Source organism: Enhydra lutris, unplaced genomic scaffold, assembly GCF_002288905.1.
Source record: "Enhydra lutris kenyoni isolate GAN:26980312 unplaced genomic scaffold, ASM228890v2 scaffoldscaffold25, whole genome shotgun sequence".
Taxonomy (NCBI): Eukaryota; Metazoa; Chordata; class Mammalia; order Carnivora; family Mustelidae; genus Enhydra; species Enhydra lutris.
In genome coordinates, this window is record NW_019154109.1 from 6,399,672 (window position 1) to 6,424,545 (window position 24,874).

Genomic DNA, 24,874 nt, shown 5'->3' on the forward strand with positions numbered 1-24,874 from the left:
TCAATTCATGCATTTAAAAAGTGGTGTTTTTATTTGTTGGTTTGGTTTGTTTTGCTTTAAGAAAAAGCCCCAAGTCAATACGGCTTTCAATGCATCTTTAAAATACCACAAATAAGTTTGAAAAGTTGTCTGGCATTTTGCTGTTTCTGTAGCTGGACAACCTGGATCTTATTCATGAGCCTGCTCAGAAATATAGATACCATCCTGAAACGTTCTGATATCCTTGTTTTTAACTGTTGTAGCTTGCTGAACCAAAATAGCTGAGTTTGACACAAGTTCAAATGTCATTTCCTTCAAGAATTAACTCAGATTTCTGCGCTTGAGATACTGAACAAGCAACACCTGGCCTCATCCAAACCCTGTGGATCTATTTGTCACCCAAGAAATTTCAGATTTTAACCAGGGGACCATTCTCCTGAGTAACGACGTTGACGGGGAAGTGAGCATACCCAGACCTCAGCTTGTAATGGAAGCCCAGTGTAATGCCCTTGATCGTGTTCTGTACATAACTACAGAGAGTATGGATGGTAGCCAGTTCTTTTCTAGGTTCCACCATTTGAAGGACGAAACCTCTTCTTTTTCTTTCCAGGGAGACTGCATTCTACAGTGATGTGATTGAAGACTCTTTGCAGGGCTCCTCTGGGGCCCATCAGAGTAACAGCACATCAGAGTGATGTCAACATGTTCTGGAATGTCGGCAGTCTATGGCTGAAAACGGTCTTCATTCTCGCAGTCGATGAGGCAGAGTCAAAAGAAGTTTTCAGTGGTTTTATCTGTTATTTTTAGTTGCCTTTAGTGAGACGATCAATCAGTAAACTCCTCTGCTATATTTGGGCTCCTCTGAAGCCCACCACTTTTAAAAAATTAATACCAATAGTGAAGATAGCTGAACAAATGTATGGATTTTTAACAGCCACACAAAAGCAGTACAAAACCGAATTAACATAGTTGATACACAAGTGCACTCCTGTGCACCTGTCCTAGATGTGGGTCAGTTTGGAGAATATCAGTGAAGTCCATGCGGACAGGTGTTTAATGAAGGGAGTGGTGGAGTGTCCTTCGGTCAGGTATGTGTCAACATAGACCCTGGGTATACATCGCTAGTGACTGTTCTCAGTGTTAGTCTCAGTTGTTTTATGGAAAGAAGGAAATGGGCCCAAACATCACCTAGAGTTAGACCACACAACAGATGCATTATTCAGTGCATTCTTAAATTCTAGGAAGAGTAAGTCCTCTTGACTTAGTTGACTTTGGCATAGTTGACTTTCAGCGTAGAAGTTCCCTGGAGATGAAGCCCCATTGGTAGGGCTGACGCCCCATGGTTCGGATCCATCCTCAGGTTTATGAAAAGTGGCCAAGAGCACTTAGGGCAGATTGCCAGGGTCAGAGTCCAGGTGCCCCCACTTAAAAGGTTTTGCTTCTCAACCTCTCTGTGTCTCTGTTTTACTACCGGGAAGTAAGACTAATACTAGAAACTACCCTACAGATTTGTTGTATAGCGTGTACGAATAAGTGCACATAAGACACCAAGAATAGTGCTGGGAATATATAAACACTCAGCAGATGTTAACTTTAAAAATGTAAAACAAAAAAAACAAAACAAAACAAAAAACAAAAAACAAAAACCCACCCCAAAACCAGAAACTTGGAGCAAAACTCATACTTAGCAAAATCCAAGAATTTCTCCTAAAAGGTGATGTCACCCCCATCAGAGAGCGCTGTGTTTCTTTACCATTGGTGGTTTCACGGCACTCAGAGTAGTCAAGCAATAAGAAAGGAAAGCAGATGCCAGTGGTCAGTCACTTAGTCTGTGGATCCAGCTGAAGTTCCACGCAAGCATCTCCTCCATCTAATGCATCAGCAGTGTTTTACTTTCAAGATGGGAGTGTTTACAAGTCTTGTCACATCAGTGAGACGTGAGCCGCCTGACATCTGATGAGTTAGTTGGGTCCTTCAAAGCCTTTTAATTCCTTGTGGCAGGAAAGCAGTTCAATAAATCTTTCCGACAACTTTCCATGATGTCATCACTCAACAGCATCAACATAAACAAATCTTCTTCCAAATTTCCAATAAACCAGCAAAAGCCCACAAAGAGAGAAAATTCAGTTTTGGTGACTTGCTCTGTGGAGTCATGTAATGAATGTGATTTTTGCCAAGTGCACGGTCCAAACTCAAAAAAATGATGTCATGCCAACTCCTGCCAATGGGACTAAACTGCTGAGACCCTTCTGCGGCCATCTTTGCTTTTGTATGTGGGAGCCCTGTCTATCTGCAGTGAGCTCTGTTGCATGCTTATAGCCACACTCTTTTTAACAACCTCTTCTTGGGAGGTTGAGGTCTGGTTTTGTCAGAAATCTCTGGTGGACTGCCTTTTGGGACCAGGGGGCCAAAGTGTTTCCCTGGTCTCATGGAGAGAGCCGAGCCTGGTAAGTGTGGTCTTGCTTTGAGTTTCTGCACTTTTTGCTTGTTTTCTTTAAGTTAGCGTTTGTTGGGCACTTACTCTGCCAGGAACTATTTTAGGTGCTTTCCATTGGATCCATTCAACTGGGAAGGCAATAGGAAGCCTAAGCCACATTTGGCTCTTCTCAATGGGGTAGGGGCAAAGCAAGAGAGGTCCAAGTTACAACCATTATCTGCCTGCAGACACACCTTTGCCCTGCACTTTCTGATGGCCCCACTGTTCACCCAACATCTGAGGCGGGGACCTAGAAAGACCTCCCTCCCTTCCCACATCCCATCTGCTCTTGGCCCCTCATGGTCTCTTCCTCACTGGCTCACCTTTATTACAGCACTTTTCACATTGATCTGGAACCATCTATCTCCCTGTCCATCTTTCCGTCTGAGGACAGAGATTGTCTTCCATCTCTGAATGCTTGATGCCATAGCAGACCCTCAAAATATGTTCATTGCATAAACAAATACTGTTCTATCATTTCTACATAAGAATTTCTCGGGTTAACCATTCTGTCCCCATCCCATTAACCACCCCAGTTGAGGGTCCTGCTCTTTCCCATCAGAACTCTTAAAGTAACCTCCCAACTGATGTTCCTTCTCTCCACTTTGGCTTACCACCCACTTTCCTCATCCTCTCAAGAGGCATTAAACACTGCAGTGCTTCTTTTTGCCCTTGAATAATTCAAGGTCTCATCACGTGCCTCTGTTTCTCCTGAGTCTTATGTTTGACTATGCCAAATGGGAGTGTGTGTGCGCGATGTGTGTGTGTGTGTGTGTGTGTGTGTGTGTAGGTTTCAGTGCCTTTGCTCATGTGCCTTCTACCTAGGATGCTAGCCCCTTTTCTCTGCCTGCTAATCTCCTGCCCATCCTTTGAGACCCAGCTTGTGAGGGCTTCTGGGACTCTAGAGCTTCCAGCTTCACAAGATTAGATCTCTGGTTGAGCATTTGTTGATTGTCATTGCTTATAGATCAATGTCCCCCTTCCTACCTACTAGACTCTGATCCCCTTAAGATCCTGAGCTTGGTGGGGGGTACCTGGGTGGCTCAGATGGTTAAATGTCTGCCTGTGGCTTAGGTCATGATCTCCAGGTCCTGGGATGGAGCCCCATGTCAGGCTCCCAGCTCAGCGACGAGTTTGCTTCTCCCTCTCCCTCTGGTGCTCCCCCTGCTTGTGCACACTCTCTCTCTTTCTCTGTCTCTGTCTCTGTATCTCTCTCCCGTGAATAAATAAAATTTTACAAAAAAAAAAAAAAAGATCCTGAGCTTGGTATCCCTACCTCTTTGGTAAGCTTTAAAAAGATAATGGAGGAGGAGCAGGAGGGAGGTGTACATCTTCTGTGTACGGTGAAAACTGCTTTCAGCCCAAAGACCCTGCAGGAAGAGCCCAAGTGGACACCGTGGCTGACATGGCTGTGAAGATGGTCCAACCCCCAGAACATGGACTTTTACTCCAGCTTCCCCGCCTCATCTCTCCGTCTATGCCCTCCTCCTTCCCTCTCTTCTTCTTTTCTTTTATTCATTTTCCTTCCCTTCCTTCTTCCTGTTGCTATTTAGCATTAATCCTATGTTGCACAGAACAATATTATGGCAATGGTAATGGGAATAAGTGATAATAATAGCATACCCACAATTCTGCTACTGAAACAAATCTGATTGTTTTCATTTGTCTAGATTCCCTTTCCATCTTTGTATGCCCACATCATTTTCAGAGTTGTAATCATAATGCAGTTTTAATTTTGTAGTCTACTTTTTAACTTAATATCAGAAGCATTTTCCATGCTCCTACATAGTCTTCATAATTATCATGTTAATGGCTGCATAATATTCCATAGAATAGATATGCCAAGTTTTACTTAACTGTTTCCTTTCTGCTGGACAGCTCCAGTTTTTCCCTGTGGCAGAGTGCTGTCATTCCCACGATCTTTTACTTCTCTTTCTTGTTCCTCCCTGTTTACTCTCCTTCACTTTCTCTCTCTTCACTCTATCTTGTGTCTCCTTCTATCTCCTTGACCATAGCTGTTTCCTAGAACACTAATTTGCCTCCAAGTTTATATGGAGGTCATCTTAGAGGGACCCAGGATTTTGAAAAAAAAATTACTATGAATTGGTTATAAAATGCTCTTAAGGTTACTTTTGCTATTTTTGTACCCTTAAAACAGTGTAAATGGTTAACCTTCTTGCCCCCAAGGGGTAAGAACACAGGACTGGCAGGACTATGAGAGAAGGCTCAAGCCTATGACAGGGACTCAGTGTTTGTAAGGGAAGGAAAAGAGAGACGACCTGAATGTCTATCGATAGGGAAACAACTAAGGAAACTATGATGTGTCTATGCTCAGAATATTATATATCATTTAAAGGGATTAATAGGGGCACCTGGGTAGCTCAGTTGGTTAAGTGTTTGCCTTTGGCTCAGGTCATGATCCCAGGGCCCTGGGATTGAGCCCCACATCCCCCACCCTTGCTCAGCTGCTTCTCCCTCTGCCTGCCACTCCCCCTGCTTGTGCTCCCAAGTGAGCTCTTTCTCTCTCAATAAATAAATAAAATCTTAAAAAAATAAGGATATTGTTGTAGATCTGTACGTACCAGCTTAGGTAGATAAGACTTTTTTTTTTCCAAGTGAATTTAGTTGCAGAATATTTCTAGTTACAACTTACATAAAAAAAAATAACAGCAAAACCCAAACCCACATGATAGTACCTTGTATTTTCTATGGCTACATGCAGCTAGGCTGTTACCAGCCTAGCTGGTACCAGTGATCACCTCTCTGTTTAGGAGAAAAAGTGTGGACTTGGGGGGACCAATCGAAGGGAATGGAGCCTGAACTACAGTGGTTTCATTTTTGTTTTAATCAAGGAAAATGCATTCACGTATTGCTTGTGTAACAAAAAATTAATTAAATGAATTAAATGTTGCCCCTGTTGTGTCTTTCTGCTTGCATTGTACACTGACCAGCCCAGATTCAGGCGCTGTCTGTGAAGAAACGAAACGTTAATAAGAGAATGCTGCTAAATATGCAAATGTTCTTTTGGGAGGAGGGGGCTTGTTGCCCCCCCACCCCCGGCCCCTGCTGGTATGTAGGCTGTTTCAGACAATACTGGTGGAGCCAGGTGGGGAAGCTCTTCCATCCAGGAGAAGAGGATGCCACTGATTCAGTCCTTGCCTCTCAGCCAGTTCTCCCCACCCCCATCCTGGCAGGTGGAAGCTGAGGGTTTTGAAGTGTAGTCTCTTGTGCTGAATCCTGGATGGAGGACAACAGATGGGGCCACACAGCCTTGCTGCTCAGACCGAGGGGAACAGGTGGAGGCTCTGCTGGCGATTCATGAGTGGTGCAGGCAGGCGGAGTGCCCAGCTCAAGGCCGGTGACAGCTGGGCAGCACGTGGGCTGGAGAAGGAGCAGGGGCACAGGGGTGTGCTGGGGTGGGTGGGTTCAGCCATGGAGAGGAGGCACGAGAGGGCAGAGGGCAAGGGAGGGAAAGAGGGAGAATTCCTCTCACCCACCCCCGCCCAGCCCACCAGGGAGATTGGGGTGGGACGGAGGTCAGAGGTCCCAGGCTGACCTGAAAGGCTTCGGGAGCAGCAGGAGAAGTGGACATGGTGAGGGAGTAGAGGGTTCCTTTTCTGCCCCTTCGCCTTCCTCCCCCATCCCCAGCTGTCCTCTACCTAGCCCTAAACCCGAGGCATTTGGGCCATTCCAGCAGCTGTGCCAGGCCTTTGGCTGGGTCAGGGCCCTGGCAGGGGAGGGAAGCAGCTGCCACCCTTCCCCTTGCAGACCAGGGGGAGGAGCATAAGAAGGTGACCAGGTTGGGAAGTCATGAACACATGAGAGGACAGTCCACACTTTTATGCCCAAAACTCCCACCTGCCTACTGCACCCCTCACCCCATCTCTCTTTAGTTAAGTGAAGAATAGGAAAGGTAAGGTACGAGAACTATGAATATAGTGATAATTATCAGTAACATTTACAGAACACTTACTGTATGCACAGGGCTATTGATTTCATAATTTATCCCCGTATCCTTCCAACAGCCCACTATGAAAGTATAGTAACTTCCATTTTACAGGTGAGAAAACTGAGGCTTCTTGGTTAAGTAACGTTCTCGAAGTCAGACACTAAGAAGGGACAGAAGTGAGATTTGATGTCATATTTGTTTGACACAAGAGACCAAACCCATAACCTTTGAGGAGAACTGATTGAACAAAGCGCTCGCGGAGAGCCAGCAGTCCCCCCATTTCCAGAAACAGCAAGAAATGGATGGGCCTAAATTAGCCTTTTTCATTGTCAGAACAGAGAGTAGTTAGATGAGATAGGGTGGAAGGTAAAGGAAACTAGAAAATCCTTTTCTCGGGGGTTTTTCTGCAATAGGACAATCTCATTCCTTTGGGCTGGTTTAGGTCACCTGGCCTGGAGAAAAGGGAACCAAGCACTTTGGGCGGGGCATCATGAGACAGGCGTCTCCCCATTCCCTCTGCGTGGGCAGAATTGCTGGCTTGCCTAGACCCCAGGCCCCTTGGTCTTATCTTAGAGCTTTCTGTCTGAGCAAGACAGAGCCATGGAGCCGGGGGTGGGGGTGGGGGTCGGTTGGGTTGGGGTGGGGCACGGACTGTGTCTCCCTCTGGCCTGGTGCGCTCTGCTCGTGGTACATCCCACCTGACGTGACGCCTGGCGCAGCGCACCTGCGACTTGCCCTAGCCTGAGCCCAGGTACGGCTTCTCGTCCCAGCCTCAGGAATTCGGCACAGAGCGGGCTGGGTAAAGCGAGAAGGGCGGGAGCGGGGGCAGCCCAGGGCAGCTCCTCGCTCCACGCCCGTCCTCCCGTCCGGCCAGCAGGGGGAGCCCGAGGCCCAAGAAACAGCCCCGAGCGGGGCGGTTTCTTTTGGCTCGGTTGCTATGGGTCAACGGATCCACCCACCAAGCTGAGCCTTAGTTTCTTGGTCTGAGAAATGGGAAAATAATTCTACTTAGTTCATCAGCAATGCGGTGGGAGTTAAATGAGTTTTAGACAATAAAGTGTTGCTAGACTCTCTTCCTAATCTCTTTGTTATTCTGGACATTCAGCATTCAGTAAATGTTTCTTGAGCTCTGCTAGGCACTAGAAACCCATTTTCAGTCCTGGATGAAGCCTGTCTAACTTGTGGGCCGCGGACAGAGGTTACAATGGAAAATCTTGGCACCAGGAGGGCTCCTCTGTGCCTCCCCTGCCCCTGACCAGATAGAGTGGATGGATCCCACAGAGTGGCGGGCATTCCAGCAAGCTCCTGTTTATTCCTCTGGCCTGGAATTTGGGGCTTTGGGGTGGGCCCCCAGAAGATGCAGGGAGACCAGGCCACAGCCCACCCCTCCACCCTGGCTTTAGGAAAATGCACTTACTGCAAAGAGCTTTCCCACACGACCCAGGGCTCTCTGGTGACAGAGCCTTGGGCTCTGGGCAGAAAGGCAAGGCAGAGGCGGATGGAATAATCCCTGAGCAGCATTCACAGTTCTGCTTAAAATCAGGGTGAGATGAGCTGAGAGAATGGGCTGAAGCCAGGATCTGTGGCCAAGCCTGAGATTTTTCAAAGGTCTCTTGTCTGTTCTTTTCCCAAGACTGTGGCCCCATTTGGATGCTGCTGTGCGACGACGGAGTCAGTGCCTAGTGGTTGGACTCCTGGCTCCCATCCCTGCTGGGCGGGGCTTCTATCAGCCGATGGATCTCTGTGGAAGCCTGTGTGCGGGCGGGCTTTCCAGCTCTTTCCTTCCCAGAAGGTTCAGCTTCGGTCTGCCCTGCCCTCCCCCACCCCCAGGACACGGTCCCCAAAGCACCTGATAAGGAATTCAGTGTGACAAGTTGACTGTTCACACTGGTTATGCTGCTTTTCAAATTGCAGATATTTTGTTCCCTTGGGGGATGTGTTGCAAAGAACCATGGACCCTGAATGGGAGACCTGTTTCAATATTAGCCTTTGGTAGTCTCAGGCCTCCCTCTGAGCCTCTATGTTTTAACCTGTGAAAGGGAATCATGAGAGCTTCTGCAGCAGGCAGCAGGACGATACCTCGGATAGATGGGACAAAGGTCCAGGCACGTGGTCCGGCCCCTCTTTCTGTCTGTATCTTCCCAAAACAAGTGAGAACGCATGTTCACACAGAAACTCATACAGGAATTTCATAGTGGCATTGTTTATAATAACCTCAAAGTGGACACCACCCAGATGTCCACCCACCGATGAGTGGGTCAACACAGTGTGGTACAGACATGCGCTGGAATATTCCTCAGTCCACAAAAAGAATGCAGTACTGACACATGTACTACACAGGTGAATGCTGAAGACCTTAGGCCAACTGAAAGGAGCCAGCCACAGAGGACTGCATGTATGGTTCCATTCATACGAAGGCTCCAGAAGAGGAAAACTCACAGAGACTGTGAGATTAGTAACTGCCTGGATCTGTGTAGGAGAGGATAGGGGTTGGGCAGCGAATGCTAATGAGTACAAGGTTTTGTTTTGTTTTGTTTTGTTTTGTTTTAGGGTGACGAAAGTGTTCTCAAATTAAACGATGGTGACGGCTGCACAATTCTGTAATTATGCTGAAACATCATTGAGTTGTACACTTTAAATGGGGGAAATTATGATAGGTAAGTTAGGGATCAATAAAACTGCTTTTAAAAATGCAACTGGGTGTCCTGAATTTAATCTAGAAACTCTTCTTCTGTCCCTCCTCTCTTTCCCCCAATCTTCCTGGCCCTCTTCTCGTTCTCAGAACATACAGAATGTTAACAGGCATACTTCTCTTTCTTTTTTTTTTTTTTTTTAAGATTTTATTTATTTATTTGACAGAGAGAGATCACAAGTAGACAGAGAGGCAGGCAGAGAGAGAGAGAGAGAGAGAGGGAAGCAGGCTCCCTGCTGAGCAGAGAGCCCAATGCGGGACTCGATCCCAGGACCCTGAGATCATGACCTGAGCCGAAGGCAGCGGCTTAACCCACTGAGCCACCCAGGCGCCCCCATACTTCTCTTTCTTGAGGGGCAGGGGAACAGTTGGATGTGCCCGAAGGACTAGGAAAGCATCAGGGAATCTGGAATCTACCCTGCCTGAACTACAACAGAAGGCACAGGAGCACCCCTGCCTCGATTTCCCCTTCTGCTCAGTGTGAGGACAGGAAGCTAGGGATCCATGCCCTTGCATCCCGGAGATGATGTCTGGGGAGTCCAGGAAGGTGGGGAACATGGCAGGATGGGGTGGGCTGTGCGGGGAGCTCTAATGAGTCTGGTACATGGTAAAGCCAACTCGGGGTCTTCCCGGCAGTGGCGGGGTGTAGGGGGAGGGCACAGAGGTACGTCTTTGGTTGCAGTCCCGGCCAGAGAAACCAAGAAATCCATGGCTGGCGCCCTGTGGGCTGGGGTCAGGTGTGGGGCCAGGCCATGGGCTGCCTTGTGCGGAGTTGCTCGTGTCTAGAGAAGGCTGAGTCTTTAATTGGTGCACAGCCTGACAGGGCAAACCACTGGCCGCGTGTCTTGTGTGGGGGGTGGGGGTGGGGTGGGGAGTGGGGGAGAGACGGCCCAGGGGCCTGCCCTCAACACTCAGTGTGGTGGGAGAGAGGGGCTTGGAGATGGTGGAGATGTACCTCCAGGTCTGTGAGCATCCAGAGCTCCGTGCCCAGCCAGTTGTCATCAACCACTTAGGATACTTGACAAGTGGGGTCTGTTCTCGGTTCCTCTTCCCTCTGATTCATCTCTTCCTTGCCCCTGCTTCGCTCCCTCAGGCTGTGCGCATGCTCAGATCTCCCGCCTAAAACCAACCTCTTTTTGACCCCACTTTCCTGCAGCTAACAGTCCATCTTTTATTCTCCTCCCTGCCACTCTCTTTCAAAGCCTTGTCTGCACCCGCGGCCCCCCCTTTCCTACCTGCTCCAGTGCTACCTCTGGAGATAGTGCTTCTCCCCCCACTCCTCCCCCCTCTTGTCACTAAATCCTATCACTTCCCCCTCAGATCCTTCACGGCTGCTCTCCAGGTCCGAACCACTCAGCACCCTTCCTCCCGAAACACCTGCTACCCTGCTCCTCCCTCTGGCTGTTCTTCCCCATGCAGTGCCGTGGGCACAGCCAGCTTCTTTCCAATTTTTCTTCCGCAGGCTCCCCCTGAGCGATCTCCTCTCTCCCAGAGCTCTGACCGCCATCCTGATGGAGACGACCCAGCTGGAGCTCTGACTGTCTCCTGGGTCATGTCCCCAAGCCTGCACGCCCTTGCGCCTGGATGTCCCCTTAAGCACATCCCACGAAACCTGCCCCCCTCCCCCCACCCCCGGCTCCTGAAAGCTGCCTCTCCTGCTTCCTGTCCATCTCGAAGTCTCCAGCACTCCCCAGGAGCCCCAGCTAGAAATCCAAGTCATCGCTCTCCACTCTCCCGGGCTGCTCTGCGTCACTGGCCAAGGAGCCTGGGAGTCCCATGTGACATCTCTCTCGTTCATTTTCTCTGCTCCCACAGCTTCCTCTTTGGTCTGGCTTTTAATCTTCTTTGGCCCAGACAGGTCTTCCTGTTGTACCTCTCCCTCCTGCAATCCACTCCGCACTGGGCCGCCGAACGGTCTTCCCAAAGCATCTTTCAGATCCTTTCGCCTCCTGCTCAAAAATGCCTGGAGGCTTCCCATCACTAATAGCGCAGGTCCTGATATCTGTCTAGTGATTTACACCCTGAAAAGCACTTTTGAACAAATAAAACAGGTAATGTAATTATTCCTCTTTTATAGAAAGAAGGACCAAGGCTTAGAGGGACTCGGTGAGTGGTTGGGGTTCACCCAGTGCTGCGGGGGAGGGGGTGTGTGTGACTGGGGCTGAGGCCTTCTGGATTCAACTGGGTGCATGGCCCATGCGAGTCTTCTCAGCCTCCCCCAGGAGGCCACCAGCAGCATGGCCCTCAGCTATCACCCTGCTGCCCAGCCTGAGGTCAGCACCCTAGCCACCGCCCTGGTCTTGCTCAGAAACACCGCCTCCATGCCAAGCACTTCTCCCCAAACTTAGAGCACCCGGCTCCTCCTCCAAGGCCCCCAGGCTGGGCTGGCCCAGTGAGCTCTCTGCCTTCTCTGTGGCATCTGGAACATACCCCCTGGAGCTCTAGCTAATTCTGAGTAGGCTTGACGCTAGTCCTGTCCTCTGGGTGCCACACTCTGAGCTCTTGGACAGCACCTTGGAACGGTGTCATCTTCATTGTAGGTCCGTAATAAAGACTAGTTGTGCAAGCTGATGAATGGATGAGGCCGCTGGAGAGTCTCTTCTCCAGGAACCCCTTCCAGACCAATGGGTTCAGTGATTCCAGTCACCCCCCAACCCTCACTCATCCTTCCAGGAGTAAAACACACCACATCTGGGTCAGTCCCAGCGCTGCCAGGTGGCTTCCGTTGAACCTCACCTGGCTTCAGTTGACAATGGCTTTGCTACCTGCCATTAAGTGGGATGCTCTATATGGGACATAATGCATGTCTTTATAAACAGTGGCTGTGTACCTGGCGCACCTTTATTCTCATGGAAGTATGTATCCATTCGATGCTGGTTCTGCCTGGTGTGCTAGCAGTACCTCCTCCCCCCGGTGAACTGGGGAGGCTGTGAACACCAACCGGGGTTTGAAGGGCTGGTGCTCAAGGGGTTCCCTGAGCGATCCATGGGGCCGGGGGCTGGGGCAGGGCTCATTTCTGGATGTCTCCCTCTGGCACCAGGCTCTGCCCCATCTCATGGGTGGGTTTGACCAAGTTTATTGCCCCTCTGGGTCTCGGTTTCCTTATCTATACAACGAACAAGTTGGGTTGAACTTCAGATTTTCAAGTTTTTTAAAGCCCCAGAGCCCATTAAATCTTATATTCAAATAAAATCTCACACCAGGAAGCCACCTGTAAGATCAGTCAGAGCACAGATCCTCTAGCTGAAGTATGGGTGGCTTTGCGAGCCTCCAAGAACTGACCCTCCTTCCCAGCCTTGGAGGGCCTCTGCCAAGCCCTGAAGGGTCCTCAGCTCCCAGTGCTACTCGCCCACCCCACGCCACTGGTGAGAGGGCTGCCAGCCACTCTTCTGGGCCTGGCATTTTAAGCTCTTTTTCATCCCTGTTGAAATTCAGCAAGACTGGGGGCAGAAGGAAGGGGGAGGGCATGGGGAGGAAAGACCCAGGCTGGAAAGACATCCTGATCCTCCCAGGAGGGATGGATATCGCTCAAACCAGTGTTCCCCACCTGATTGGAGCTTTCTGGAAATCATGGGGGAGACTTCAGTTTTCTTCTCTCTCTATCCCCAGGGCTTAGCTCACTTTCTGATACAAAAGAGGGGTGCAATAAATGTTTGTTGAATAGGGTAAAAGAATGAATGAATGAACAAAGGAACAACGAGGCTGACAAAGACATGAAAGTGACATCCTCCTTCAGGAACAGTTCTGTGCTGTCTGGAGGAACTTGGACTAATGAGCCCTGACCCAACCCATGCATCCCCTGCCCTCACGAGCACACAGGCACGCCGGGGGTTCTCAGGCCGCAATGAAGCTCCTTCCCCAGCATCTCCCCAGCAGGAGCCTCTGACCTGGGAAAGGGAAGAAGAGATGAGGAGGCAGAGAGACCTACATTCCAAATCTGAAGAGGGAGGGAACTTGGGGGAAGTCACCACAGGGCCTTGGAGGTGGGCTCCCCAGGGGACAGGCCAGGGGCTTCCCAGCCATCCAGAAATCCTTCCTCTCCAACCTGCCCGCCCTGGTGCCCTCCTCCTCCCCCCTCTCCTTGTGCACATACCGCCCGGAACAATGTTGAGAAACACCAGAGGGACCAAAATAACCTCCCGCCTGCTGGAAAGGGAAAAGAGACAAATCTTAAAACATCCAGTCCTCCAGGCTTCTCTGGGGGCCTTGCTGGCCTTGCCACCCCATCCTTGCTACCCTGCCCCCTCCCCGGGAATGGCTTCCCTCCTTGGATAGGCCCTTCCCTGTCTAGTTTGGAGAATTCTAGGAAGGGGGGCATGGAAGTTTGCCCCTCAGGAGCGCTACACTTCAGCCCTCCCTCTTCTCTCTACACCTCTGCGTCAGCACAGAGACTGCAGGGGTGAGGGGCCTGGAGAAGCCCAGGATAGGGTGGAAGGAAAGAAGGAGGATCAAGAGGTAAAGGGGAAAGGGGATGAATGTAGGCCCTGGGAGCATTTAGACTCATTGTGATATTATCTTACTCCCAGAGACGCATGCTAGATAGAAGCTTTTCATTGGGTCCCCTTAGGGGCCCCCAAACTGGTCCTTGAGGGATTTAGCACAACTAGCTACACCGAGCAATTTCTAGAATTTTGCACTCCCCTACTCCTTCCACTGCCTACACTACCCCACCTGCCTGGTGCTGCCTACTTGCCTTACGGATAAAATTTCTGTGCTAGCCACTCTCCATAAGTCAACTCACAAAGCCCTCGCAATTGCGGAGAGGTGGTATTTATATGCCCATTTTATGGATGAGAAAACCAAGACTCAGCTGTTTAAGTCAGGGGAAAGCATGGAGGGTCATGTGTCTGCAGAGTACTAGTAGACCCTGGTATGGGGTGGGTCGTCCCGTCTGGGGGTCCTGGACATACTTCAAAAGCCAGAGAGTTTTTGGCTCAATGTAAATTCTGGATATCTTGTTCTACGTGTTGCGCCTACACTTTCCGATAGTGTCGTTTTCCCACTATAGACCTCCAACATCCTCCTTCCCCTGCCACAAAACTCTCTTCTTCTCAGTCCTGGAATCTGCTCCAGATGGAGTAGCAAGGACTCACAGTGTTTCTAGGTGGAAGGCCCAGCACCCATGGTCTCCATCTTGGCCACGTTTCCCACCTTAGAATGAACTAACCAGCTTTTGGAGCTGGAGAGGATGAAAGATGTCCATTGTCTAAGCTGGCCAACGGGTAAACGGAAGCCAAGGGAGGAAACGTGATTTGCCTGGACCGCCCATCCAGTGAGTGGCAGAGTAAGGCCTAGAAGTCAGCTTTCAGCTCTTCTGACTCTTAATTAAGTGCTCTTTTCACATCACCAAATGGCTCTGATGTCCAGGAGTGCTGTGTTTGCCATAGACACTCCCACACTCCCTCCTGCCCAGAAGACTCTGAGGAGATAGCGTGTTTTTTTTCCAGAACAACTCTCTGGGATGGACCCTGACTGGGCCAGCTCTGTTCTCAAACAGGCCAGTCTAATCCCCCAGGAGTCCTGGTCCCAGGAACAGGCAGAGGTTGAGGGAGGAAGGGAGGGAGGGAGAGAAAGAGGAAAGAAGGGAAGAGGATTTTGGTTCATTTTACCCAGAACTGAAGAAAAAACAAATGATCTACAGGTATTACACAAACATAGCCACTACATATCAACCACCCACAGTACGAAGAATAGGGGGTGGGCTCAGGTGCCCTCCAGAGCAGAAGATGCTGGAAGGTTGGATAGGGTGATGCAATCCCCTCCCCGCTCCCCCGCCCCCTCCCCAGACTGGACCTGCCTGGGTCTTGGCGGGGGCAGAGGTTTTCTATCAGCTACATGAGTGAAAGTCAGGGGGCTGAGTGAAAATTTTAAAAAAAGCCTTGATCCCAAAAGAACTTGGGCCAAGACAAGGGTTCAAGGCAGGGGGACAGATGCACAGGTTGGCATGTTCACGTGGCATAGGGAGTAAGCAGAATGTCGGGATGTCATTGGGAGTGTTGAGGAAGTCTGCAGAGGAATCGGAGGGAAAGGAAGGGAAAAGAAAGTGGGCACTACCCCCTTTCTCCAGCTGGGCTCTGGGGAAGGACTGCAATTTGGCTGCCCGAGGCACAGATTCCTTGCTCCCCCTGAAGGCAGAAATGGAAGTGATCTTTCCCCAAGCTCAGTTTCTTCCACTTCCCCCAGGAAGACTCAACCTGCCCTTACCTCCTCCTCCTGGCTGCTCAGCTTCCCGTCCCAGCCCATCCCCACTGTGCTTCAGCCAGACCGCTCCCCCCTCCACAGAAGCCTTATGCTCACCCTCCTCTGGGCAGAACTTTTTTCTGGAGATCCGGAGACCCAACAAGGGGTCAGTGCCCACAGGGGCCGGGGTGTTGGCCGGGTGGCACTGATTCTCTTTGCCTGACAACCCGACTCTCTTTATCCTCCCAAGCCCTTTTCCAATATCCACGAACAAGGATTTCTTAGGTCAGAGTCTCGGCAAGACACAGTGTTCTGGGTGAGGGTCTGCCCCCAGGTGGCCCTCGGTGGGTCCCAGTCGTCCACCTAAACTGTAACTATACCAGGAGGCAGCCAAGGGAGGGATCAGGATGGGGCACAGTGTGGAGAGCACTGTGTCAGGAGTCAGGAGTCGGGAGCCTGGTTTCTGACTCTGACCCCCTTGGGATTTTGCTGTGCGATCTGGCGGAAGTCCCCTCCTTCCCCGAGTCTGCTTCTTTATCTATAACATGAGGGGATTGGACTGGATACCTTTTGGCTTAGGTATTGTGCCACGAAGAGGGAGGAGGAGAAGGAAAGAAAAGGGGCACAAGAGGGAGTGACAGTGGCAGAGATCATTTTAGGAAGAGAGGCCACTCCTCTCAGTCCCAGTGCCCTCATTTGTAAAATGGACATTGCTAATATGTGAATAAGCAGTTCTGAAAGATAGAGGAGAAAGGAATATAATGACTCAGGACAGAGCCTACAAAGTAATGTGCTCTGGAAGGATGTTAGTTTCTGAGAATGAATAGGCAGGGGCTGGCTTCATGGGAGAGCAGGGTTTCAGCAGTGAGGGGTAGGACCGTGTGTGGGGGGGTGAGGGTGCGGGGGGGGGGGCGCGGGGGTTGCTTCTAGCTGACGGCGGGGGGGGGGTCCTGGTGGGGGGAACCCTGCAGGTGAGAGGCCAGGCCGCTGGGTACAGGGGTTCCCTGCGGCCAGACCGGGGCTCCGGGAATCTCGCATTGAGAAGCGAGCCACTGAACACACGGAGGCTTCCCGTCTGTCCACTCCTGAGGCTGGATTCACACACCAGACCCTGCGAAAAGCTCACATTTTCCCAGCTTTTCTCACCCAGAATCACTTCCTTTGTTTAGAGGAGGGGGTGGGGGAGGAGACGGAGGGCGAGGTGGGAGGGGCCCGCGGGTGCTGCCGCCGCCCCCGCCCCCTCCCGGTGTGCGGAGCCGGGTTGTCACTCAGCTCCCGAGCCGGGGGCGACGGAGGCGCCGGCGCCCGAGTGGAGTCCCAGCCAGCGACCATCCCCCTGGACCTGACAGGCTGGCCCTGGATCGTGCAGGCATCCCCGGAGCAGGCGGCTGCCGAAGGCGTCGAGCGGTGAGGGCGCTCGGACACAGGCGTTCAGGTGGCTAGGAGCTCTGCCAGCCCTGGTGACCTTGGGTAAGTCTGTGCCTCGCCCCCGTGGCTCCCCAATGGGGATGCAGGAGAGGGCCGAGAGGGGCGACCAGAACGCCCTTTGGGGCAGGAGCCGGGGAGAGTCGCTGGCCTGGGAGGGTCCCTGCAGCGGGACCGGGGCGCTGCTGAGAGGTGGGCGCCAGCCGCGGCTGGGGTGGGTGGCGCCAGGCACGTGTGCGCGCCGGCGGGCAAAGGGGCGTCTGCGCAGCGATCTGCGGCTGGGCTCGGTTCTCCAGCCCCGCGCCTGCCAGCCCCGTCCCAGGTGCGACATCGGGGTGCTACCTCTTTAAAAGCGCCCGGGGCTGAGCCTCCGCCACACCATGTGATTGCTTGAAAGGCCGGGCTGGGAGAGCTGCGGCGGGAGCCCGAGGACGATGAGCCGCCGCGCGGTGCCTGGAGCCCAGCCCTGCCCGGCGCGGCCCCGCAGCATTGCGCGCCGCCAGGTGCCCAGAACTTTGGGCACCGCCTCCGGGACCCCCTGGTGGCCAGCGGGCGGGATGGTGAGCTCCTTGCGGCCTCTTCTGGGGGCTGGGTGGGCAGAGCCAGGCACAGGGACCCCCGTGGGGGGTGTGTGCCGGCAGGGAGCTGCCTCACACCTGATAAAAAAAGCTAATGGAGGAGTGAGCACTGCTATTTTAAGTTTTTGAATGGAACCTCTGGGGATGATAAAGGGAGGGGACAAAGATTAGGCAGAGAAAGGGCCAGGGAGGGTTCCCTCCAGCCTGGGCAGGCACTCTATGTATATGCCAATTGGGGTAACACTCCAGAGGACAGTGGAGTTTCTTAGCTGCTGGGGCTCCCCCTGCTGCTCCCAGGCAGGCCTCCCCACCCCAGGCTTCTGTGACCACAGGTGCCTGCCTCCTGACCTTTGGTGCCTGGCTGCTGATGTGCCTGGCCTGCATCTGCCATGCCGCCCTCCATCTCGGCCTTCCAGGCCGCCTACATTGGCATCGAGGTGCTCATCGCCCTGGTCTCTGTGCCCGGGAACGTGCTGGTGATCTGGGCAGTGAAGGTGAACCAGGCTCTGCGGGATGCCACCTTCTGCTTCATCGTCTCGCTGGCGGTGGCTGATGTGGCAGTGGGCGCTCTGGTCATCCCACTCGCCATCCTCATCAACATTGGGCCACGGACTTACTTCCACACCTGCCTCATGGTCGCCTGCCCTGTCCTCATCCTCACCCAGAGCTCCATCCTGGCCCTGTTGGCAATCGCCGTGGACCGCTACCTCCGCGTCAAGATCCCCCTCCGGTGAGTCCAGAGCCGCTGAAGGGACCTGCGGTGCCCCACCCTGGACCCCAGGCTGGGTGGCTTGAGAGAGGATAAAAGGTAGAGCAGAAGACCCCATGGAAGCCAGAGAGTCCCTGGGCCATTGTGCCCCAGCCCTCACTCTGCCTTCCTGTCCCCTCTACGTGCCAGGCTGAGCCTCAGTGGAACTGGGGGTGGGGAGGGGGCTGAGTAGCGGGAGGAATGGGAACCTGGGAGTGCCTAGGACCCCAGAGCCGAAGCTGCTTCGGCTTCTCCTGAGCTGCTTCTCCTGGCCAGGGAAGCCCAGGCTGCCTGCCCAGCCTGGGGTGGGGGATTGGAGGGAGCCACCAAGACGGTCACAGTGAGCACCGGGTGGGAATAAACCAAGCTCCCTTGTGGGGATGGGGAAGGGTCCAAGCAGATGGCTAGATGGCTAGAGTGGGGTAAAGGTGTCAGGATGGTGGCCTTCGAGGGACAGGAGAGCTGCTTCTCCAGCTAGAGACCCCGGCAGGCTTCCTGAACACACTCTTTAGCTCTCGTGTTTTCTGGCTCTGTGGCAGTCAGCTCCACCCTCCTCGACTGTCCCGTGGAAGCCTAGCGGTCTGATCACCTCTGCCCAACTTCCACTCACAGGATCTCGGTTGCAGGCAGGAGCGGGGAGAGATGCTGGTGCCTGGTCTTGAAGCCCCCATTCTGTGGCTAAGCTATGTGTGACTTTGCCGGTCACTGCTGAAGAGCTGACGCTGGGTCCAGGCAGTGCCAGGGTGGGTGGCCTGAGAGTGGCGGTCCTCAGGCAGGTGTCCCGTCCACGCTGGGGCCTGCCAGGCCACAATCTCGTCACCAGGCAGTGCCTGGGCTACCAAGTGCCAGTGAACGCCTGGGCTCATGGCCAGTCTCTTGCCAGCCCCGCTGGGACACTCTTGGGAGGCCCGTTGGTCACCAACAGATTCCCTTTCTACTGGGGAGCTCCGGCCAGCTCTGGCACCTGCCATCCCCAGAGTAGCTTCCATAGCTGGGACATGGGGCCTCTGGCCTCACTTGGCAACTTGCCCAGGCAGGCCTAGGCGCCCACATTTCTCCCGGGTGTGTTACATTTGTGCACGTTTACCTTTTCAGAGCTTTTCTTCATGCACCATTTTTTCCCCTATCCTCCTCACGAGCCTCTAAGGGAGGTGGAGTAGGAGCTGGTAAAGGAGAAACTTTGGAAAGACCCAGGGGGTCTCCCGAAGCCGGGTGGGAGCACAGCCTAGATTCCACTGCCCACCTTCCTTCCTGACTCTCCCTGGCCCCGCGCCGATATGATATGCCAGTCCCCATGCCCTGCGTACCTCCCTCACAGCCTCCATGTTCCCAGGGGAGGTGGGTGAAACTGCTGCTCGGGGGACAGGGGGAGGTAGAGAAGGAAGCCTTGTAGCCGCCCGTGGGCGCGGCTGTAGAGGTGCCTTCCTGCTGCCATTCTTCCCAGGCCGGTCCCAGGCCGCGGCTGGGCTGTGCAGAGGAAACCAGTCTCAGCCCATTAGGGCCGCCTGGGCCTCCCAGCCGGGCCATTCTAGCAAAGTGTTGCCACATTAGGAAACTCACTCAGATATGCAGATGTAGGAGGGCTGCTCGAGAAATCCTGTTTGCTGAGTGGGTGCCAAGGTGAACCCAAGGCCTGATCCTGATGTGACAGAGGTCACAGGCCTGCAGAATGTGCCCGACTCGCCCTGTGGGAGTGGGGGTGGCTGAGGCGGCAGGACTGCAGGCTCGGTCTTCCAGGGCGCAGCTGTGGTTGCTCCTTGCTCCAGCCTCCAGGAGCTGGGAGTCTTGGGGAGTTGCCTTTTGAGGGCCAAGGCAGGGGGGTGCCTGAGACAGAGGATACAGGTCTGGGCTCAAATCCTTGCTATGAGTTCCTAGCTGTGTGCCCTTGGGGAAGCCACTTTTTCACCTTGTGAAGCTTCAATTTCCTCATCTACAAAAGGGAACATTAGTAAGAGTGCCTTCTTCGGGCACCTGGGTGGCACAGTTGGTGAAGCATCTGCCTTTGGCTCAGGTCATGATCACAGGGTCCTAGGATCGAGCCCCCGCATTTGCCATTTCTCCCTCTCTCCTGCTTGTGCTCGCTCATTAATAAATAAATAAAATCCTTAAAAATATAAAATGATAAACATCATTTAAAAAATAGTAGTACCTTCTTCCTAAAATGATGGGAAGAAGATAATAAACTCCTATATATAAACACTTAGCACGATATGATGCACTTAGTGTTACCTGCAAGCCATAAGTGCTATGTTTATGTGTGTAGCTTTATTAACCTTATTAACATCTGGCTCAAAGTGGGTGTGAACAAGCCAGCCCGGGCGCCGCACCCCATGCACACTTGCGCTCTCCTGCAGCCACGCACATGCCCTCCCACCAACATTTGCATGCACACGCACACACACGCACACGCACACGCATACCGCATTTCCAGGGAGGTTTCAAAATACTGCTATGTTATATTTATACATGTCTCTTCCTCCTTGGTGGCTTGTCAGTGTGTTCAAGGCAGTGACCTGAGCAGCCAGTGCATGTTGTCCATTTCTGCAAATTCTCCAGAACGCCTAGCTCAGTGCCTGGCACAAGGCAGACACTCAGTAAATGTCGATTCAGTTGGATGAGTTTTCAGAGCTAACCGGCTTGAGCCTCCATCAGGCCTTCCAGATGTCTGACCTCTAACCTTCTTGCTGGGAACTAGACCTCCCCTGCATTCTCCTTCAGGGATCTGACCATAGCTGCCCCAATAGCTCAGGCCATTCCTTCAGAGCCACACTCCAGCACTGCCTGGGAGGTCCTGCTGCTGGACAGGAGTCCCCTCAGGGAGGAAAGGCGGCTGGGGTCTAGCTCCTAAGGCCAGGATCCTGGAGCCTGGGTTGATGGGCTGGGCCACTCCAGACCATGCCCCATCCCTTCCCCGTCCCCGTCCCCCTACGAGAGGAAGAGGATGAGTTCGAGTCAGCAGTCTGCTGGGCCTGGGAGAATGTCTCTCAGCCGAAGGTCCCCCTGCACAGGGCTTGCTGCTCTGACAAGCCAGGCGGAGGCAGATGCCGTGGACACTGGGGAGTACTAGTGCCTGAGCACTGGGGAGGCATCTATGGGGTGGCTTGGTGACAGAAGTGAGCCTGGGCCCCTCACCAAGCAAAGTGTGGTTTGGTCAGCCAACCACAAATTTTATTTCATTCCATTTGGCACAACGCCAAGAGAGAAAAAAGCTTCACATCACATAGTATGATCGAGTTACTAAAAAAAAAAAAAAAAAAAGAGTGAGCTCAAATTGTTGATTCATCAATAACGTGTGGTCATTTACTTGTGTTTTGTATCTTATTTGCATAGCACCTCTGCATGCCTGATAATCCAAACCCTTTTCCCCCAGAGCTCCTACTTCTAGGGAATCTCCAGCGTTCATCCACCACCCCTCACCCTGAATTTCTTTGGCGGCCCTCTGACTCCAGGGTGCTGGTTATGGGCTGGGGTGCCAACAGGGGGCTCCCCGACCAAAGCCCTGTCTGTGGGAAGGAGCCCTGAGCCAGGGCTGTCTCCGGCCAGAGAGGCTGGGGTGGTGTGAAAGGGTGGTAGGCTTCTGGGAGTCAGAAAACCTTGAGTTTGAGCCTTGCTCTGTTACTACCTAGCTGTGCATCCTTGGTTAAAATACTCAACCTCTCTGAGCCCCACCCTCACCTCACCCGTTAGGTGATGGGACTAGATCTGAGGCCTCTGAGCGTCCTTTTAACTCTAACTCTATGGTTCTTTCTTATTGTGACTCGGGCTGGTGTGGTGCTGAGACCATGGGAGGGGTGTGTTGGGTTGTATTTTCTAGTTCCCAGGGGTTCTGAGTCAGGCACAATGCTACGTGTTTTTGTTTGTTTGTTTTTTACATGGTTCATCGTATTTAGTGTTCTGGCCTCTCACTCGCAGACAGCATTGCTATCCCCATTCAGTAGGCATTTCTGTAGATACACTGAAGTCTGAGGGCCAGGGGAGTTCAGTGATTTGCCCAGACAAACATCTTGTCAGGAGCAGAGACAGGATTTGAATCTGGGCTTGTCTAACAGACGTCTCTGAGCAGTGAGCCTGCAGATATCTTGAATCGGACCCACAAAGCTGTGGGATTTATGGAGGAGTTTCCTCAAGGCTGCCAGTGGGGTGATTTTTCTCCTCTGATCTTTGCCAGTGGACTCTGCACTCGGCTCGGCCGTGCTGGGTACCTCCCTCTCAGACTTCCTCACCTTCCCTCCAGTGGGCAGTGGAGCCCCAGGCTGGCCTACCTCTGTCCATAGCTGGAGGCCTGCCCAACTGGGCTGCTGACCCCGGAGAGCCCAGGAGAAAGTGCTGGAGGCCAGCATGCTGGAGCAGGGGAGAAATCTGGTAGATTAGGACCTGTTTGCTGTTAGGAATCAAGTCAGCCTTTCCCACAGTGGTGAGCCTGGGTCTTTTTTGATAACCAGAGTGTCTCCTGTGCCTGTACTCCAGGAGTTAGCACTGCTTGGAAGCAGGGGAATGGTCACGATGCCTTCTAGAGAAGCCTTTGACCAAGGGTCATGGGGTGGAATCTTGGAGGCCGTGCCCTGACACTTGATATTTATTTCTCAGCATGAATGGAATCCATGCTCATGGTGAAAATGTTGAGAAATGTAGGGAAGAAGAAAGATGGTAAAGTCACCAGTAATTCTACCACCTACAGATAACTAGTGTTAACATTTTGGTGTTCCAGAAAATTTTTCCACATGTACCTCTCTATATATCTGTATCTCTAAATATATATCTATATATATAGATATAGATATAGATATAGATATAGATATAGATATATAGATATATAGATATAGATATAGATATAGATAGATAGATAAAAATATAATTTTTACATGGTGGAGAGCACGTGTGGCTCTCTATCCCACTTTATTTACTTACTGTATTATAAGTATTTCCCTATGTCAATAAGAGCTGTTTTGTAAGAATTTTATGAGGGTAAAATATTGGATTGTCCCTTCATTTATCTTGTAGGTCTCAGCTAACACAGTCCCTCCTCCGGGAGGATGTCTCTGACCCCCTCTCCCCCTGGACCGGGCCAGTCTCCTCTGTTAGGTACTCAGGCTGCCTCTACTTCTCCCCAGTTGCTCATGGTCTAGGTGGTTTTCCTGAGCTTGCTAAACAGCAAGAGGACCAGGACCCCATCTGTGTATGTATCCCCTGTGCCTGGCCCAGAGTAGGCACGCCAGACACTTGTTTAGAATAAATGAATTTTACGTTTTATTTATTCATTCTTACATTTTTGGCTGTTTGGATTGTTACTGATTTTGTATTATCACAATTAACTCTACAAGGGTGCTCACAGTTTACATCGTTTGTGTGGTCAGGGCCAAGTCCAGAGCCCTGGGTGTGCGTCAGGAATTTTAAATGGGGTTAAATATTTCCCGTCTTTACTCCACCTCTTCCCACTCCTCTGGCCCAACTCCACGGACACTGCGGATCCCCAGAGTGTGTCTGGTACTCCTCTGCCCATTTGCTCTTCCGGGCTAGGCAGGGCAGGACTGGCGGGCCCGGCCTCCTTCTCATTGCCTCGTCTCTATTCCTGGAGGCCTAGACATCCTGTTTCTTTGCCTCTCGGTGAGGAGAGCAGTCCTCTGGGGAGAGGTTCGGAACGTGGCACTTCCTAGTTGGCCCCATTTGGCAGGGTGGGCACAGAGCAGAGAGGAAGGAGGACGGAGAGTTCCTTGGGCTACGTGAATTACCTCTTCAGCCTCAGCCTCCTTACTCCAGCCCAGAGGAGGCTGCCAGCTGCTGTGGAACAAAGAAGGGGCTGGTGGGTCGTGGTGGGATGGGGGAGGAAGAGGATGCAGCAGGGGGGGGAGGGGAGGGTGGGCCTTGGCACTCATGTGCCCTTGGAGATACCGGCTTGGAGGTGGGCAGGGAGGTGGAGGCAGCTGGCAAAGGCCTTCCCTGAGCCCAGAGAAGAGGAGAAGAGGCACCTTCTCCTGCATCGCTCCTCACCCTGGGGGTTTTACCCCTAGTAGAGGCAGAAGGTCAGAGAGATGGTGACTTCCACAGACCTACTTCATAAACTGACATTGAGCCCCTGCTGTGTCCCAGGCACTTTGCAGGCCTTGCACCTGCAGACACAAAGATGAGCGGGCTGGTCCTGTCTCTTCTCCATCTGGAGGCTCTTAGCCACTGTCGACATTGTGGATTCCTGCAGGGCAAGGTGGCCGAGGACCAACTCCCAACCTGCCTGTGGTGGGACTGGGGGTGTCAGGAGAGACTCCGTTGAGAAGGTGCCATCTGAGCAGAACCTTAGAGGAGAGGGGCTATGCCGGGAAGCCATCAGAACATTCCACGCAGAGGAAATACTTAGAGCAAAGGTCCTAGGGAAGGAATGTACCTGAAGGGTTTGGGGACTGGCAAGGAGGTCTGTGCAGCGGGGGTGGAGTGAGAAAGCTGGAGAATTGTCCAAGACAGGACTGGAGAGATAATGACCTCCTGGCTTGGGGCCTGCTGGAAGGACACTGGCTTTTACTCTGAGGGAGATGGGAGCCATTGCAGGGTTTACAGCAAAGGAGCCACATGATTTGACTTGGGTTTTAAAGGCTTCTTCTACTGCTGTGTTGAGAAGGCACTGTAGGGAAAGCAGGGTCTCATTAATTAGTGCAGTAATGGCTTGAGGGAAGAGGGAAGTGGCCTGAATCAGAATGGTGCCCAGCGGGTGGTGAAAAGTGGTTCATTCTGGCTGTGCATTTTCAAATTTTACTTTTTATTGAGTTAAAATGTTTATATAGTGAAATGCTTAAGTCTTAAGCATATACCTTGATACACTCTTGCATGTAGGTGTAACCAACGCCCCATCAGTATTTGC

General features: G+C 52.3%; 1 protein-coding gene and 1 pseudogene across 2 annotated transcripts in view; one reads left to right on the plus strand and one right to left on the minus strand.

Annotated features, from left to right (window-relative positions):
• Window positions 1–168: 168 nt before the first annotated feature.
• On the minus strand, window positions 169–15,339 carry LOC111150956 (annotated as a pseudogene).
• A 1,303-nt stretch (window positions 15,340–16,642) lies between these two features.
• LOC111151074 (adenosine A1 receptor) overlaps window positions 16,643–24,874 on the plus strand; it is a 30,544-nt gene continuing 22,312 nt past the window's right edge. Inside the window, exons 1-2 of one of the 2 annotated variants that reach the window (XM_022508821.1) lie at window positions 16,643–16,746; window positions 17,612–18,009. In XM_022508821.1, coding sequence (XP_022364529.1) covers window positions 17,669–18,009 — 341 coding nt within the window. In that variant the 5' untranslated portion in view covers window positions 16,643–16,746; window positions 17,612–17,668. Of the gene's footprint in view, window positions 16,747–17,581; window positions 18,010–24,874 lie in introns of those variants that run through there. The other variant, XM_022508820.1, reaches the window with a different exon arrangement.